This window comes from Ahaetulla prasina, chromosome 18 (assembly GCF_028640845.1).
Source record: "Ahaetulla prasina isolate Xishuangbanna chromosome 18, ASM2864084v1, whole genome shotgun sequence".
Lineage (NCBI taxonomy): Eukaryota > Metazoa > Chordata > Lepidosauria > Squamata > Colubridae > Ahaetulla > Ahaetulla prasina.
The window spans coordinates 128,563-146,392 of NC_080556.1; the positions used below are offsets into that span (position 1 = coordinate 128,563).

The 17,830-nt window shown below is 55.9% G+C and overlaps 1 protein-coding gene across 2 annotated transcripts in view; it reads left to right on the forward strand.

The window, feature by feature from the left end:
* Positions 1 to 17,830, forward strand: part of KAZN (kazrin, periplakin interacting protein) — a 69,848-nt gene that overhangs the window by 24,604 nt on the left and 27,414 nt on the right. Inside the window, exons 1-2 of one of the 2 annotated variants that reach the window (XM_058161203.1) lie at positions 459 to 481; positions 2,178 to 2,391. In XM_058161203.1, coding sequence (XP_058017186.1) covers positions 479 to 481; positions 2,178 to 2,391 — 217 coding nt within the window. In that variant the 5' untranslated portion in view covers positions 459 to 478. Of the gene's footprint in view, positions 1 to 458; positions 482 to 2,177; positions 2,392 to 17,830 lie in introns of those variants that run through there. The other variant, XM_058161202.1, reaches the window with a different exon arrangement.

Genomic DNA, 17,830 nt, shown 5'->3' on the forward strand with positions numbered 1-17,830 from the left:
GTTCAGCATGTTGTGTGAATATTTTCCTGGCTGAAGTCCAGTGTTATGGCAGTGTGAACCCAGACTCGGAAAAGTGCTTTTTCAGGAATAAGAGATGCCCGAGTCCTGCCTTGAACTCAAGCCTGGTTTATCCAAGCCTTGGATGAGATTTAGCGACCTTCTTCTTCGAGTCTCAGAAAATGCAGATCAGGGTTACATTTAACGGAGTCTCACATGATGCTGGTTGATAGCGTATTTCTGTGTGGGGGAGGGAGGGTTCTGCCCCATGCAAAAAGACCCCCTTAAAGGCCTGGAGGATTCTTTGAAGAAGCAGCTGCTCCTTGAGGCCGAGCCCCATCCAGGGCCAGCTGTGGCTCTCCCTCTGCCAGCCTGTAACCCCCAGGACAGGGAACCAGCTGCCAGCTACTTGGCGTGGGCATCTTGCTGCCAACCGTTGACTTGCCCTATGCTAGCTGGCCGCTACAGATGCCAAGCGTTTATGGTATGAATTATGATGATTAATTATATTGGGATTAAGATGGTTGGAATTCAGAGGCAGTTTTTATCATGCAGACTGGGTGTGGGTCAGTCAAGTGGGCCGAGGTGTCTCGTCCTGAGCCAGAGCGGGCTTTACAGGTGGTTGTGGTGGTGTAGCATTTCCTTAGGTTTTGACCGATTGTGCAATGTTCAGAAACTGTAATTCAGTGAGCGGTAACTGATTGCCATCTTTGAATGTTGCATTTTGCTGTGACTTTGTGTGATGTGTGGAAACTCAGCCTCAATAGATGAGGAATTGGTGGTTTGTGGCTTGTTTGCATTTTTATGGCGTGAAGTCCTTGTCCGAGTTGCTGCATTTCACTCTGGTCTAATCTGCCCTGGGCAAACATCGGGATTTGGGGCAACTGTTCTGAATGGATTCTGCTCCAAGGGGAGAGGGGAGGAATTCGTGGGGGTGGGGGAGAAGATTCAGGGTCAGGTGATCACCATTTGTGACCTCCCCAGCCAGCTTCCAACAAGCAAAGTCTGGGGGTCACTCAACGATTGTGTGATTCACTTAACCACCATGGAAAAAAAGGTCCTAAAATCGGGCATGGCTCACTTAACCACCTTGCTTAGCAGTAGAAATTCTGCTCCCAACTGTGCTCATATGTAGAGGACCCCCTTCCCTGCCTCTGCAGCCAGAGACCCTGGGGTGGGGGGAGGTCTCCAATGTTTTCATTTCAGGACCCAGCAGGAGCCCCTGGGCTGTGCGACCTAACCCTTGTGCTGTGTGAACCCAACAACCCAGGTTTCTAATCCCGGTGGAGGCTCAGCAGGTGAAACAGACCCTCCGTTTTATTCTTTAATCAAGCCCGGTGAACTTTTGTTCAGGGAATTCTGGAAACGGAGGATTTGGTTTAGCGTGTTGTGTGAACTCAGCCAACCGAAGCGCACCGGGGACCGGTGCGATGCGCTCAGGGAGGCCCTAACAGAACCTGGCACCCCGGAAATTCACGGGGCTGCCACCAGCGTGGAGCCTTCCCTGCCCGGCACCGGCACCGGCACCGGCACCGGCACCGGCACCTTCTCCGGGGCTGGGCTCCGGCCGGGAGGGGCCGCAGGGGCTCCGCTACAGGCAAACGGGCTGGAGGGGCGGGGTCTCTGCTGCGCCATCGCCGGGAATGGCCGCGGTGGCTTCCCTTCGCCGCTCCCGACAAGGCTTCGGAGAAGCGGAGGAGCTCCGAGTCTGAAGCGGCCAGCGCGCTTTCGCTCCCCTCCGCGGCCCGGAGCTCCGACCGCGCCGCTCTGCTGTTTCCAGCGCCCGGCCCGACCCCGACCGGCCGCCCTTCCCGCAGACTCCGCGCCTGGCCGGCGAGGTCGAGCCGCGAGGGGAGCCCAGTCTCGGGGCGGAGGGGGGGGCGGCCGCTGCCCTGGCCAGGCCGGGGGAGGACCCGCGGCAGGCGGGGAGGAGCCCGGGGCGGGGCGGCCGTCCGTCTCCTCCCCTCCCGCCGCGCTCCCTCTCTCGCTGCTGCCGCCGCCTCCGCCTCCTCCCGCCCCGGCCGCGCTTCTGCCAGCCGCGCCGCCGGCCTCGGGAGCAGCCCCAGCCGCCGGGCGGGCGTCGAGGCCCCGGGAGCGGCGGGCTGAGACGGCGGAGGGGCCGGGCGCGCCATGCGGCGGCTGCTGCAGCGGCTGAGCCTGCCGCCTTGTCCCCCCCGCAGGCCAAGATCGCCGGCATGATGGAGGGGAACCAGCAGCTGGCGCTGCGCATCGACGGAGCGCTCCAGGCGGCCGGGCAGGAGGTGAGCGCCCTGCGAGCCGAGCTAGACGCCGCCAGCCGCAGACTGGCCGAGCTCAGCGCCGACGGCCCCCCCTGCGCCGCCGAGATGGCCGCAGCCGGAGGCGGCCCGGACCCCGCACAGCCCAGCCTGCAAGGTAAGTGCCCTCCGGCCCTCCGGAGGGGACGGGGGGGAGGGAGGGAAGGAGAGAGGCGGGGGGTCGCCGGGGGCTGCTCTGCGGGCGGGGCCTCCTCCAGGACAGGCTGCCCCTCTCTGCGCCGAGCTCTCGAGAGGAGCCGCGCGGGACCAGCGCCTAGCGGCCGACCCGCAACCGGGCGATCTCCCGGCCGGCCGCGTCGGCCTGTTTCCCGGGCGGAGCCGGGGAAGAGCTGCTTCCCTCCTTCCTAGCTAGTGGCTCTTCCCCGCCAACCCAGCCGTTGGCCGAGAGACTCGGCGTCGGGGGCGCACCGGCTCCGTCGGGGGCGCACCGGCTCTGTCAGGCTGGTGGGAGAAAGCCCGCCGGGGCCGTTTTTGGAGCTTGGCTGGGCCGGCAGAGCGGCTGGGCCTGCGGGGGCCGCGGAGCCCCCTTGCCAAGGGGCGCCCGTGTGGGGGGCGTCGGCGTCGGAGCGGTCTTCGAGGCGGGGGGAAGGGGGGGCTTTTTGGAGGGAGAGCCAGGAGCCCCCCGGGGGGGGCGGGAATTGTGCAGGGAAGGGTTGGAGCGATGACGTCATGGGGCGCGAGGCTTTGGGTGGAAGCGGCGGCGGCAGCATCTGGCTACTTGTTCTCTCTCCCCCCCCCCAATGCCGGTGGCGTGTAAGGGACCGACGTCCAGAGGAGCCGCTGGGGAAGCGGTCGGGAGGGGAAGGGTGCCCTACACTCTGCCCGCCCAGGAACCGCCGGGGCCTGCCCGTTGAGAATTGTGCGACGATCGATCTTCCTTGGAACGGAATCCAAGGATCTACCCAGCTCCGCTGTTTATCTTTCTAGTAACAAGTCTGAATCTGCTTAGGAAATCGCCTCTTCCTGGGAGGATGGGAGGACTTGGCAGAGGGAGCCGTGAAGGGGCGTCTCGGCTGGGGGGCTTCTCGGGGAAGCGCTTGGTTCGCACGCAGTGGTTGTAAAAAAAAATGTGTGGGCGAGAGAGGGATCGGTGCCCACGGCAAGCAAAGCAAGGAAACGGTCGTGGAGCTAAGGGAAGGGGGAAGCAGAGGCTGAGATCCCTCGCAGAAGATGGGGATCCACCCCCAGTAATCCTGCTCAGTAAGCAGCCGAAGGGGCTGTCTGCTGGGGGAGACTCCCTAGTGCCGCTGAAGGGGGTTAGGAGGGTCTGGCCCCTGCAGACTGGTATCCCCCCCCCTTCCTAAGGTCTGCTGCTCTGTGCCAGGGCCCGTCAGCACCCAGAAAACGGCAGTGGGCACCTGTGGAAGGGAGGTGGTGGGGCAGGCCAGGCGTGGCCCGCAGGGGCTCCGGTCCCTGCGCTGAGGCTGTGGGGCACAGTTGGTGGGAGGGGGGGTTTAGCAGGCTGGTGGGTGCTGGTCTTTGCAGGTCCAGCCCTCTGCAGGTGTCTCGGACCTTCCCCCAGGAAGATGTCGGTGATCTTGGAAGGAAGCTGCCTCCCTGCTGCTGCCTTTGCCAAAACCGGGCACCGGTCTCTTCCTGTTCCAAGTGCTGGAGGGGGCTTTCCCACCACAGCAACCCAGGAAGCCTCATCCTCCTCCGTCATTTGCTGCAGAAAAAGCTGTAGCATTTTAGTATGGATGCACTCTCTATTTTTTCTTAATTGCCTGTTTAAAAGCGACAGGATGCCTCCCAAGGGAGGCCCCCCTCACATTTTCCCACTGCTTTTCAAAGGGAAAAGTGAGTCAGGAAAGGTATCACGTGTGCCCCCCCCCTCCGCCATCAAGGCAGAGATGCCTGGTTAAAGGTTGAGTTTGGAAAGAGGTTCAAGTCTTGAGCCCTCGGGAGTCACGTGCAAAGGACCACATGTTGTCAAATCTTAAGTTGCCAATTGGCAGCTGTTTAGGTCCCTGCTCTGACGTTTGGGGGGGCCAGAACTGACCAGGAGGAGGCCTAGAAGCTCACCCTTCCAGCCCTGCAAGGTAGGATGGGCTCCGTTATCCTACTCTTCCAACTCGTGCTTTTTTCTTGCACGTTTCCGTTTGGGTGTCAGAAAAACAGAGAAGTAGCTCTGCCAACCTCTTTCCAGGGAAAAGGGCATGGGGGGGGGTGGCTCTCGGGATTGATCAGGTGGCCAAGAATATCCTGCCCTTGGCACAACACCATCCGCCCGGAATTCCACCCTTCCCTTCCGCTGGATATCCGAAAGGAAGCTGCACTCTGCCCACTTCTTCCATTCCGGCCTCAGTTATGGAGAGGAAGTCTCCTGCCTGTGAAGAGAGGTTTCTGCTTTGCAGGGAAGGAGAGAGAAAGGGGTTGGTGGCTGGCAGGGAGGGGGCAGGGGTCTCTCGGCCCTCTCCCCCTCCCTGGGGCCCAGAGACACTCCTTCTGTGGTGGGGGCTACCCTGTGCCCCATCTTGCCCTTCCTTGGTGAGCCAGGCTTCCTGGGTTGGTGGCTGGCACGGGTACCCTGGGGCAGCCTGACTTCAGGTCAAGATGCTGTTTGGTTTGTGAGGGGTGGTCTTAGCCTGCTGTGTGACTCTCGCCTGGGCACTGGGGCCTCTTGCCATCCTCTGTAGGGAAGCGCCCGTCGTGTGGAAAAAAAAGGTCTGTTTTTTCCACCCCATAGAATTTGAGTCTTGGGAGTTGCCTAAAAGCTGGGCATTGAACTGCAGCTGGGCACCAACGGTTTGGGGGGGCTCTGGGAGCTGCACAAAGGCTCTTCCCAAGGCTAATTGCAGGTGGTCTCAGGTGGCCCAGCTGAGCTCTTGACCACTCCTGGCCTGAGATGTGCACCTGCGCCAGCCCCAAGCGGCTGCCCTCAATCCACTCCTCCTCACCCATCCACCCCCACCCCGCAATCCAGCGCAACAGGAGTGGGCAATTACATCTGAGTCCTTGCTGCTTTGACTTCCTTTCTTCTTCCTGGGTACGTAAGGCTGTGATGATCTGGAGGGGGCTGCTTTAAAGAGCCCTTATCACAGGCCCCGGGTATATAGCCCTAGTCTGGGTGGCTTTCGGGCCAAAAGTTCCACTTGAATGGTTGAGCCGTTTCACAGGTTGTGGCCATCGTGGTTTGTAGACCCTGCAAAGCCCCTTAACCTTCCCTTCCGGGTCTCAGCGACTGCATTCACACAACTGAAGCTTGTACCAGGCATGGGCCTTCACACAGGGCCTCCTCTTTAGTGGGGGCGGGGAGGAAGAGTGGAATTTTTGTCTATTGGTGTTTTTCTTTCAAGCCGGCTTTGTCCCTTGCCTAGTTAAAGGACTTTTAGCTGCCCGGAAAAGTCCCTCAGCTTCTGTGGAAAAATCAAAGTCGGAATTAGAAGAATTAGGACATTATTTCTAGTTGACCCAATGTTATTTTCACACTAACGATGTTCTCTTATTGTGTCACTGTCAGTGCGGCTAGGATGTCTGTATTGCCATTCCTATTTTATTGGCACTCTTCCTATTGTGGCTGCTTTGTGGCTGCTGGACCAGGACAAAATGTTGCCACCATTGGCTTTTTTTGGGGGGGGGGGAGAAGGGGACATCTCGGCATTGGCATCTTGTGTCTCTGGGAGAGCCTGGCACTCTGGCGCAGCGACTTCGCTAACAAGATACTTCGAAGGGGTAAACACAGCCTGTTAATTGAATTTGCAGGCCGTGATTAAATTGGAAAGCAGTTGCAAATATGGGAAGGGGAAGTTCAGCATGGAGAGGTCAGCCTGGCGTGGCGTCTGTCAGGGCAGGGAGCCTCACTCTTGGTTGTGTTGATCCTGCACATTCCTCTTTTGACCCAGTGGGAATCAGGGCAGAGAGCAACTTACTGGGGGACGATGGGATCTGTAGTCTATCTGCTTTGAGATATTGGGGGGGGGGCAGGGGTGGTGCATTAATACAGGATTGAGCTGTTCTCCTAGGGCAGTCCTTCATTCCAGCTTATTTTTGCTGCCTTTGGTTTAATTTAGAGGCCAGCCTGCATTTTCCGGTTGTCTTGAAAATCCACCCTGCAGAGACTCCTGTTTGCCAGGAAAGAACACATCTGTTACGTAAAAAACGTAAAAAAGCCAAGAGCGTTTTTTGTTCCAAACTAAAACTGTTCCTCTTTGAACCCCTTCCCTTTTTTGAAGTGTAATAGAAACCTGGCACGCCAGCCTGTAATTAAACGGGGTGTGTGTGTGTGAGTGTGTTCTCTCTCTCTCTTTCTCCCTCCCCCCCTCCAGGAAGGGCTCGGGGAAGGGAGCGTTTATATCTTCTGAGGAGATGCCCCCCTTAAAGGGAAGGGTGCACGGAAAAGATACCACCCGGTGATATATTCCCTGTGAGGAGGCTGAACTAAAATCGGCAGCATGATTATGAAAAAAAAAGTGGGGGTGGGGTAGATAGAAAAAAGAAATGTTTTGTATTTTAGTTTTAATCAGTAACTAAATTTTACATATTTCCTTTGGGTTTGCCCTGAATCTACTCTCCCCTTTTTCTCATAAAAATCTTCCACTGCCACCTGAGGGGGGGGGGAGAGGGGGGTTTCTCATCCTGAAGAATAATTATGGGAGGAGGATTCCAGTGAAGACCCTACTCAGCAATGGTGGGTTCCTTTGGGGGGGGGGCAAATCCATTTTCTTCAGGCAGGGGCTGCGAATGGCAGATTGGGAAGCGACTCCCCAAGGTAGGTTGGGCTAGGCTTGTGTGTCTGTGTGGGGGGGAAGGCGGTGGGATTCCTGCCTTCCTCCCTCGGCCTGTTCGGTCCAAGGAGAAGCAGCGGCCGGATGGGCCGGGAGACCTGAGGTCCAAAGCAGTCCGGATGTTTGGCTGTGACATCAGGGAAGCCCCTCCTTCCTGCCCACCTCTTGCCCGGGAACCGAGTCTCCCTCCAGGGTGGCCATGGGCATCAAGGGTTGGCGAGGGGACTGTTGGGGGCAGCTCTCTACGGTTTTCCCAGCCAGGCTCAAGCAGCATGTAGCACCCTCGGGAAGGAGGTGTCCAGCCAGGTCATGGAAACCTGCAAGGAGGAGGTGCGTGTCCTTGACCCGTGGCCAAAAACCGGGAACCAGGCCATCCCTGTTTGTGCCTCAGGACATGGCTTCCAGCCGCAACTGCCCTGGAGCTCTGGATGGCGATTCCAGGGGCTTGACCATTCTGGTGCTGGTGGTGATGACCGAAGGGGAAGCAGAGGAAGGAAGCCCCCCACACTGTGCTCTGCCCAGAATGAAAGCAGGTGGGGGAAGAGGGGAGTTGCCTTTGGGCATCCTGGCTGCCTGGTGTGGATCTGGGATCTTCAGCCCAAACGGATGCACAGAGATCCCTGGACAAAGGCTCAGAATAATTGGAAAATTAATAAAGAGCTTCTAAAGTGAAGGCGGATCAGGGTAACATTTTGAAGGGGCCAAGGAGATGCCTGGGGTCTCATCGGTGGTGCAGAGTGAGCTCTTTTGCTGTGTGTGTGCCACTGTTGTGCTTTCTGTGAATCTTGCGTGTGTCGATGGACCGGCAGTCTGGTCTGTCTCTTGAAAGAGCCCCCTCCATCACACAGGTTGGCTGGGCTGGGTGAAAACTAGGGGTGAAATCCAGTAGGTTCTGACAGGTTCTGGAGAACCAGTAGCAGAAATGTTGAGCAGTTCGGAGAACCGGTAGTGGAAATTTTGAGTAGTTTAGAGAACTGGCAAATACCACCTCTGGCTGGCCCCCGAGTGGGGTGGCAATGGAGATTTTGCAGTATTCTTCCTCCAGGAGTGGGGAGCGAATGGGGATTTTAGGTGCCGTCTGTCAGGCAGTGTCGACTGGCGACACCCAGGGGAAGGGCCTTCTCTGTGGGGGCTCCCACCCTCTGGAATGAACTTCCCCCAGGACTCCGCCAACTTCCTGACCTTCGAACCTTTCGCTGAAGACACGTCTATTTATTTGCGCAGGACTGGCCTAGGATTTTAGTTTTAAATGGGGTTTTTTACTATTTTAATTATAATTTTAAATTTGGCCTAATTTAATAAGTTTTTTAAATATTGTTTTTATCCTGTATTTATTCTTGTTCTATTTTATCTGGCTGTAAACCGCCCTGAGTCCTTCAGGAGATAGGGCGGTATAAAAATTTGATTAAATAAATAAATAAATAAATAAATAAATTTTGCAATATCCTTCCCCTGCCATGCCCACCAAGCCACACCACATCCACCAAGCCACGCCCACAGAACCGGTAATAAAAAAAATGGATTTCACCACTGGTAGGAACCCTTTTGACATATCCCCTCCACCGGGCACTCAGCCCCACACGTGGGAATGGGCAGAGTTGCTTTTGCTGCTCGCAAGGACTGCCATCCTCTGGGAACCACTGGGGCCTTTGCCAGGTAAGGGAGAGAGGGAACATTTGCTCTCTGCAAAGCCCTTTGGGGAAATGGACCAGTTGGCTGGGGGGTGGGTGGGGTAGAGTTGGGGTCCACACACCAGTAAAGTTTCTGAGGTTGAGAAACCCCCCTTTCTGTTGTTGAAAAGAAACTCCCCCTTTGGACCGACGAGGATGTGAAAACAGACCAGGCAAGGGGAGGGAAAACAGGACCCGTCCACTAATAACGTGTCAGAAAGGGAGTTAACTCCTATATATCAGATTTCTCATTCTTTCCTCCTAGTCAAGGCCAAATGAAATCTTTATGAGGCGTGGGATTTCACAGCGCTTTTCCCATCGTGATTTCCTTGGTTTTTGTGAAGCACTGATAGGAAGGGCAACCACCTTAAACTTATAAAAGGAAATTGTGCTTATTATTATTGAGCATGTTAGAAATTATGTCAGGTAGAGCTCTTCCTTCCTTCTCCCTCCCTCCCTCCCTCCCTCCCTCCTTTCTTCCTTCCTTCCTCCCTTCCTCCCTCCCTCCCTCCCTCCCTCCCTTTTCCTTCCTCCCTCCCTCCCTCTTCCCTCCTTCCTCCCTCCCCCCCCTCCATTCCTCCCTCCATTCCTCCCTCCATTCCTCCCTCCACCCATCTCAGCAAGGGACTCCTTGAAGTCATTGGTGTCTTTGGAATGTATCAGTGATGCTTTCTGGGCCGTGAAGGGTAACGTTGTGGCTTTCGGGGTGCTCTTGGACCCCCAAGCTCAGCCTCCGACCTCGTGGTGGTTTTTCATTGAAGCTCTAACCAAGTCCGACACTCTGGGCCATTTTTTCTCCCAACCTCTGACTGAGGTTAGCTACCCTCCTGTGGTGATGTAAAGACGCCCAGACAAAGCACAGACCTTTGCAGGAATGGTTTACTAGGTTTTGTCGGCTGGGCTTGCATTGTGCAAAGAGGTCTAGCGCATATCTTACATTTTTCAGGCTGTACAGAATTATTTCTCCTTTCTGATTGCACTTCAGTTTTTCTGGAGTTCTTTGCTGTGTTGTTTGCAGCCTTCTCTGGGCCCAAGAGCCGAAAGGAGAGTCCTTCCATCCTCCCTTTGAAGGTGTCCCATGCTTTGAAGGTCCAATTCAAGGGGGAGGGGAGAGAGTTTTCTCTGTGTGTGCGCACACTCCTGCATGTCGCATGATAAAAGAAGTCCAAGGAAAGGAATCCTGAGCCCATATGCTTTTTATTTCTAGCTTAGCACCCACCCCTCAAGTCTTGAGTTCCCTGAACAGATTGCAAAGTTGTTTCAAGCTGTTTATTTATTTATTTCCTTGCTTGTTTGTCACATTTGCCAGGCTGTCCGACTGCATAACAACTCTGGGCGATGCTTAGAAACAAATGGAGAGCAGCAAAAAAAAAAAAAAAGAATTCTCAAAAGCCAGTCTCCAGGGGGCCCAGGGCCACTCCGGCCCTCCGAGAGTGGAGCTGCCTGAATCAGGGCCCACCTGAACCTGCTCCAGAGGCCACCGCAGTGCAGAGGACCCCCTTAAGATGGAGGTGCTCAAAGGATGGGACCCAAACAGGACTCTACCCCCTCCTCCCCCCTCCCGGGTAAAAGGGGTGCATGTCACCCAGTTTGCTGTCCTGCTGGAGATGTCCATTTCTCCGGCCAGCCTTCAGTGCCACCCATGTCTCTCCTCCCCTGGTGCCAGTTCATGTGCTGAACAAGACTCGCCAGGGTAATTATGGAAGGGCCTTGCGGTTCAGCTGAGTGGCAGTAAATACCAGCTGCACGGTGCCCACGTTTGGCGCTCTGAAAGAAAATGTACCCCTGTCTCCTAGATCGAATGGGGGAGACTTCCGGGCCCAGTCTCTTCCTGAGAGTCATCTGAGGCATTTGGGGATGGTGGGGAGGGGGTCTTTTGAGTTCTCTTTGCCTCTGGTCTCCCCACCACCACTTTCTGTGCCAAATGCCACTCCTGGCAGCCTCCTTTAGATTCAGGCGCACTACATTTTGCTGTCGTTTGCTTGTCTGAATTAGAAAAACGACTCCCTGGTTGCAATTCTCCCTAAGAAGCCAGCCAGCCAGCCAGGAGGGTCGTCGGCATCTTTTGCACCTACAGATTTGCTGAGACTGTGCAGCCACGTTTAGTTCCCCTTGGCCTCCCTTTCCGCATTTGCTTGGGCAGCGGGGCGATGGGTGAGGGCCAGGCACAGGCCTCTCCTGCCGGAGCCCTCTTCTGTGGAGACCCTTACTTGAAGCGTGAGGGAGGCAGCCCTGAGGCACAGGCAAGGCCGACTGCTCAGCCTTGGCATGGCGCCGGGCATGCGCTGCTGCTCTGGTCTCCCAATGGGAGCTTAAAGCAAGACGGTCCCCTGGTAAGGATTTGGAAAAGAAACAGCCTCTCTGCATTCCCTGAAGGGAAACAAAGGATCCCGGCTCCGCCCTCCCCCCTCTCTCTGTCTCTCACTGTCTCTCTCTCTCTCTCTTTCTATGTGTCTCTCTCTGTCTCTGTCTCTGTCTCTCTGTCTCTGTCTCTTTCTCTCTCTCTCTCTGTCTCTCTCTCTGTCTGTCTGTCTCTCTCTCTCTCTTTCTATGTGTCTGTCTCTGTCTCTCTCTCTCTCTCTCTCTTTCTCTCTCTCTCTCTGTCTGTCTCTCTCTCTCTCTCTCTGTTTCTCTCTCTCTGTCTGTCTCTCTGTCTCTCTGTGTCTGTCTCTGTCCCTCTCTCTCTCTCTCTGTCTGTCTGTCTGTCTGTCTGTCTCTCTCTCTCTCTCTTTCTCTGTCGCTCTCCTGTGGAGAGGAGCCCCTGGGTGTCTCCAGTGAAGCCACCTAATCTCTAATCTAGAGTCAGGGAGGGTCTCGGCCTCCGCTTCTCCCTGGGGGCCTCTTCCAGATGCTTTTCCTCACAGATGTTTCCCAGCCGGGCCTTTCTGGCCCTGGTTCCCAGAGAGAAATCTTTCCCTGAGAAATCCCCTCCTTTGCTCCCTCTGTTCAACAGGCAGGACACCATTGGACCCATCGCTCCCGGCTTCTGATTTCAGCATCCGGCTGAGCCCAAGCCTATTTCTGGTGGGCAAAACCCTTCAGGCAGCCTTCCCCGGGACTCCAGACTGTGGCCTGCAGGGCCTGGGTGCCTTCCCGCAGCACAGTCATTTGGGGAGGGGGGGGGAGGCAGGGGGGGGAGACCCCTCACATGAAGGCAGCCAGTTCTGGCCGGCTTGTGGTGACAACACAAGGAAGCTCCGGTAGAACCCACGACCAGGTCCCGTATGTGGAGAGGAGAACCCAGCGCGGGTTTGTGACTGTGATGTTTCTAGGGGATCCTGTTTTCTAAAGGGTGGGGGAGGGGAACAGTGAAGGTCCAGGCAGGGAGATCCCCCCCCCCTTGCCTTCCCTTTCAGAGGTCCGCATCTTCCAGGTATCCCCAGCCTGTCCTTGAAGGGAAGCAGCTCCTTGTGGCGTGTGGCACACACTCACACTGTGGCTTAGTGGCTTTGTGCCCTTGGCTCTCCAGGTGCCTGTGGGGGGAGCGGCTTGGCCTTCGCTCGCCCCATCAACCTCCCCATCGTCTATGTGCCCAGGGGGGTCTGAGGGTGACCCTTTCCTGACCTCGCATGCCCCCCCCACCTCTCCCGCAGCTCCTGGTTGCTGTTCGTCCATTTCACCTTGGAAACCTGGTGGCTCCAGTTACGTACCTGTGCCAAAAATGCCTCCCCCCCTCCATCCACAGGGAAATCACAGAAGGAGTGAAGCTGGGGCTCCCTGGAATCCCATTTTGTTAAACTACCCATTGAACCCCGTTCCCATTTTCAGGGTGGGTGGGGGAGAAACACCCCACCGAAGCTCTGTGTCTTGGGGATCAGGTCAGTGAGCCACACTGGCCCTTCCCAAGTTGGGGGAGGAGCGCCAGGCCAACAGTCTGACCAGAATTAAGGGGTTGACCTGGGTGGCAGGTTCTGAAGACCCTGAAAGCACAGGCCCAAACTGGCTCCCTAGTGCTCGGCCATGGTGGGTGCTGAGCCTGGGCTTTGCCCGGAGAGAAACAAGAGCCTCTCCCCAGGGATCTGGGCCTCCCCCCGGCCCCCTCCCAGCCCAGACCTGCACAGGTGAGCCAAGGGAAGCCTCCGAGGGGGGGGCTGCTCTCTGTCCTGCTTTGGAAAGTTAGTGGCCCTCCTAACGGGGGGGGGGGCTCCTCCCCCACCCTGGCCCTTCCATGCTGGTCCCCCCCCTCAGCCACTCAGGATGTGACTGACAGGTGACCAGTGAGCTGCGGTCAGCACATCCTTGTGCCCAGGAGGGAGCACAGGACTCATCCTCCCCCCCCCCAGCCCACATTACTGCTCGATGCCGAACAGATGGCCTCATTGCCTGCTGCCCTCTTGATCAGCAGCCCCACAAGGGCGAAGCTGTGAGGAGAGCCCTGCCATGGAGGAGGACTCAGGTTCGCCTTTCCTTCCCCCTCTTGCTTTCTGAAGTTTTTTTTGGGGGGGAGGGGATGTGTGTGTGTGGGGGGGGGGAGAAAAATAGGGCCCAGATGCAGGAGAGCTCATAAAACAGAATCTGGAAAGCAGACAGAGGTGCGGGGAAGGCAGCGTGCTGCGAATCCTGAAGCTCCTTCTCAAGAGGAAGAGGCAAAGTTTCCTCCTCAAAAGAGCAGCTGCAAACAGCTGGAAAGCAACCGGGCAGCCGGGTTTGCCTGCGAATGCCGGATCCAGGCTAGGAGGAGAGGCACTCGGTCCCAGGCTGTGGCCGCTGACCCTTTCAGAGGAACATAGCCCTCCTAGCCAGGGTCAAGGTCGCCTTGAGTGAAGTGACCATATCGCTGCAGAATTCGCTCAGAGCAGGGCAAAGAGGGACTGGCAAGATCCTTTCCAGCTGTTTGCAGCTGCTCTTTTGAGGAGGAAACTTTGCCTCTTCCTCTTGAGAAGGAGCTTCAGGATTCGGAGCAGGCTGCCTTCCCCGCACACTTGGACAGCCGACCGGTCAAGACCCTGCATGTGAGCTGGAGGTGAACGAAAGCCCAGCGCAGGAGGACAGGAGGCCGACCGGAGCAGAACAGAAGCGAGAGAAGGTTGGATTGCCATGCGAGCGTGCTCAGTCATTTAACAGCAATGAATTTCTACTGCTCCTGCCCTTTTCCATTTGGTTTAATTCTGGCATTCCAGGGTCTTTTGGATCCCCCCAGTCCTGTTCAGCTTTTTTTGTTTGGCCAGCAGCCAGATGGTTGGGTCGTTTCTGTCATCAGAGCTGTAACGGAGGGAAGCTGCCGGCAGGGAGGGGGCTGGAGTAAACCCAGATAAGAGGTCTGAGTTGGCCAACAGCAGACAGAGATTAATTGGAGCAAGCTTGGTTGAGCCTCGGAGTTGATGAGGCATCAAGAGCTTCCAGGTGAAGGGAGTGGGGGGCGGCGTTGTTGCTCTGGGTGTGGGTAATAACAGCCTCTCCCCACCCCAGTGCCAATGACCCTCGGATGCTTTGGGGACTCTGCTTGAGTATATAACATTGGTGGGCTCTTCCTCCCAAAATGAGCTAATCTGCAAAGGCCTTGCGTGTCCGTGTAATAAATCCATCCCTGCTTGCTTGGTGCAGAAAGCAACTTCTTCTACACCCTGGCACTCTTTGCCCAGTCAGGGCACCGCAAGGCCCGCCCATGGTCAGGAATTGCATGGGTGTCTATTTTATTTTATTTATTTTATTTTATTTATTTGTCTGTCGGGTTTTATTCTGGAAAAAGAAGAGCTGCTGTGAATTGCCACAGTGGCCGTCCACTCTTACCTTCAAGCCACGAAGCTCCAAGCCCACCTTTAAAGCCAAGGAAGGCTCTAGTCCTCATGAAGGGCTTCCTCAAAGCATGACCAAAGCAAGGGAGATCATGGATTTATCAAGATTCACGCCTTCGGCTGCCCTTTCCAAAGGAGTCTGTTGTCTGTTCCCAGTTCTGACCGACAGCAGCTCTGCAGGCCAGAATTGAATTTGGGGGGGGGAGGGGGTCTCCCTCTGGAGTGGCAGCTGAACTGGGTCTCTTTCCTGCCCCCTCCAACGTTTCACCTCCTGTGCCCAGCGCTGCCAGCCTGTGCTCCCTTTCACGCAGTGACTGTCTCCTTCAGCTGCCGTGTGGGCCACCCCATCCAGTTTTCAAGGGGATTGTGGAGGGAAAGTGGGCGGGGCCACACAGGAGCAGCAGATGAAAAGAGAAGGAACATCCCTCCCCCCGCCCCCCCCCCTCAGTGGACGGGAGACTATTGTTCATACAAACTGGCACATCCCATTAGCAGCCCCTGGCTGTGCTGGAAGAGGAATCGCAAGGGGCTTCCTGACCTTGAAAGCTGCATGGATGCTTCAGCTGACAGTTGTCAGAACCACTAGAGGTGGAGAGAGACCCTTTGAGAGCTGGGCGCAATGAAATTTCATTTTTATGCATGCCAATTAGTGTACATTCAAAGCGACAAAAGTTATTCCAAGTTCTAAGAACAATTAGTTAGTGGAACAACTTAACCACCAGAGGTAAGTGGGGGTGCTCCGTCACTGGAGGTCTTCCAGAAGAGATTGGAGAGCCAATTCTCCAGAATGGTAGAGGGTCTCCTGCTTGAGAGGCAGTTGGACTAGACTAGAGGACCTCTAAGGTCCCTTTCCAACTCTGTTATTCTGTAATTTCGTAAACTGGTCCGAAGTGCGGCAATCCAAGCACATGCGAGGGGGGGTCCTGCCCCTGCTGGTACCCAACCTGGTTTCTGTGTGCTAATTGAGTTTTGGGGCCTGCCCTCTGGAACAGCATCCTCTGCACATTCACAGCCCTCTCCCCAACCTGCTGTCTTTCACAAAAGTTTTTCAAAGGCTTGGCTGTTTCCAGGATTTGAGAAGATGCTTGTTCCTTGTTCTCAGGTTTTGTGCCTTGTTTTTTTAAAATTCTGTATTCTGCCACCCAAAGTCAGCCAGGAATCGGTGACTTTAGCAGAGTGAATTATATAAATGGGGCAGCTCTGGTCCCTTCTGGCCTTGGCTTCTTACAGCCTCCGCATCTTTGCTTGGGTGTCACCTTTTCCTCCCCAAATAATCCAATCCTACTCGCACGTGGGTGGCAGCCAGCATTCAGCTGCCTATCTTACAGCTGCAGGATGGGAGACGGGACGATGCAAGAGGCTGCCTCCGGTCCGGTTTCCTGTTATTTCCACGGGTGAAATATCTTGGATGTGTTGGTGATGGATAAGATGCACCTAATGGGTTTGATTTTGGGGGTGAGAAATCACACTTTGCACTAGCGAGTGAGTTTACAAACGGAAAGGCAGTTTTCACCTCTGCCCGGCTTCTACAACTGCAGAGAACAACAACGTGAGGTAAGGGGTTGTTGCGTGTCAGCGACTTCTCCCACACGGGTGTCAGATACAAATGCTATTCCTCTGACGGGCTCCAGAGCTTCTGGTGCCTCTTAATGAGCAACTCCGGCTCCTGACGGTCCTTTGTCCTCACTAAGCAGGCCCGGCCCGGAGGCTGTCAGCCTGGATACGGAGCAAGGCGGATTTGGTTGGGGTCAGTCCCTGCCAGGAAGCTGGAGGGGAAGGAAGGCTGGACGTTTGTGAAACCTGCGACTGGCCAGCCCTGTTTCCTGGGCCCTCCTTAGACCACATTGGCTGCTTTTGGGACCTACCAGCCCCAAGCACTCACGGCCAAGGTGGAGGGCGGGCTCTTTGGGGCAGCCCAGGGATAGGGTTCAGCTCCCCCTGAAATGGGGCCTGGGGAAAAGGCTCCCCCACTCCCTCCTGGCTCCCTCTGGAACATGCCAGGCAGTCACAACTGGCCCATGGTCGCCTTGACTTTGCACCATCACCAAATGTGGCTTTTATTTTCCCAGAAACCACCTCTTCCTTTCTCACCTTCCTCCTCTGGATGATTTTTAACCTCTGGGGGCTTCCTAATAAGCTGTCTTTCTCCATTCCCCCCCCCCCCTCGCAGATAATGACCCCTTTGCAAGCCCCCCCCCTTGCTAGATCCTGGCTCTGACTGAACCAAGGCTTTGTTCTCTCCCCGCCCCTGTCTCCCCTGCCTTCTCTTTTTACTTATTTATGGGGTGGGGGATGAGAGTGGTGCTGCTGTCGGATAAATTAATTTTTTGCCTGTTTCCCTGGCAGTCCTTGTCGCCTGAATGGCCCCCAGGAGGATCCCATCTTTAGTGCTGATAAACCACCCCTGGCAGTGCCGTCATCCACACCGGAGAAGAACGGCCAAGGATTGTGGTGGCGGGCGGAAGTAATTAAAAACTTCGATGTGCCCCATTTCTCTGTCCGCCTGGGGCTCCCAGTGTGAAAGTCCCCCACAGGGCCGCTTGGAGGAAGCGAAATAAGTGGGGCTTTGAGGGGGAGGTCTTTTTTTGATGGCATCTGGTTCTTAGGCCAGCGGGACCAGTAAATCCCTCGATGCCCCACCCCCAACAGCACTGTTTTGAACTGGCCATGCTTTTCTGTGTGTGTTTGCGTGTGTGTCCTTGTGCCTCATGGGTGTGTGTGAATGCTCTTCCTTTGAGGCTTGACTTAATCATGGCCTGAATAATAACTCCACGGGTTGCACTTGTCCTCGGTGAATCTGGCAGTGAACAAAAAGCAATCTTCCTTCCTCCTCCTCCTCTTTTCACAACAACCCTGTGAGGTGGCCTGGGCTTGAGAGTGTGTGATTGGCCCAGCCGGCTTTTATGACGGGACTGGAACTCCCCGTCTCCCTGCTTTCTAACCTGGCGCCTGGGCTGCTGTCCCTTTTGGTGTCTCTGTCAGTTCTGCTCGGTTGCTTTTCATCTCTCTCTTTTTTTTCGTGGCTGAAGCTCCTTGGCCCCAGAAGGCCTTTGGTCCGAATCGGTATGGGGATGCTGCTGGGGGTGTCAGCAGTTGCCCCCTGGGCCAGGCAGGGGGCCGGTGGAAGAGGAAGCTTTGCAGCTGAGTTGGTTTGAACGTCTTCAAATCTGGGGCTCACTTGTGAAGCCTGATTGTGGCTTCTGCCTCTTTCTGTTTTTTTTCCCCTTTTCCGTAGCAAAAGGTTGCCCTCCCCATCAGCCCACAAATGCACCTGCAGAGAGAATATTCTGGTCGGAGTGTCAATTCAGCCGAGGTCTTCTAAAAAGCCCAACTGGCCACTGAGCTGCAAATCTGCCAGGATGCTTTCTAAGCACGGCTGAGCGAAGCACAGAGGCCCCTTTCAGCTC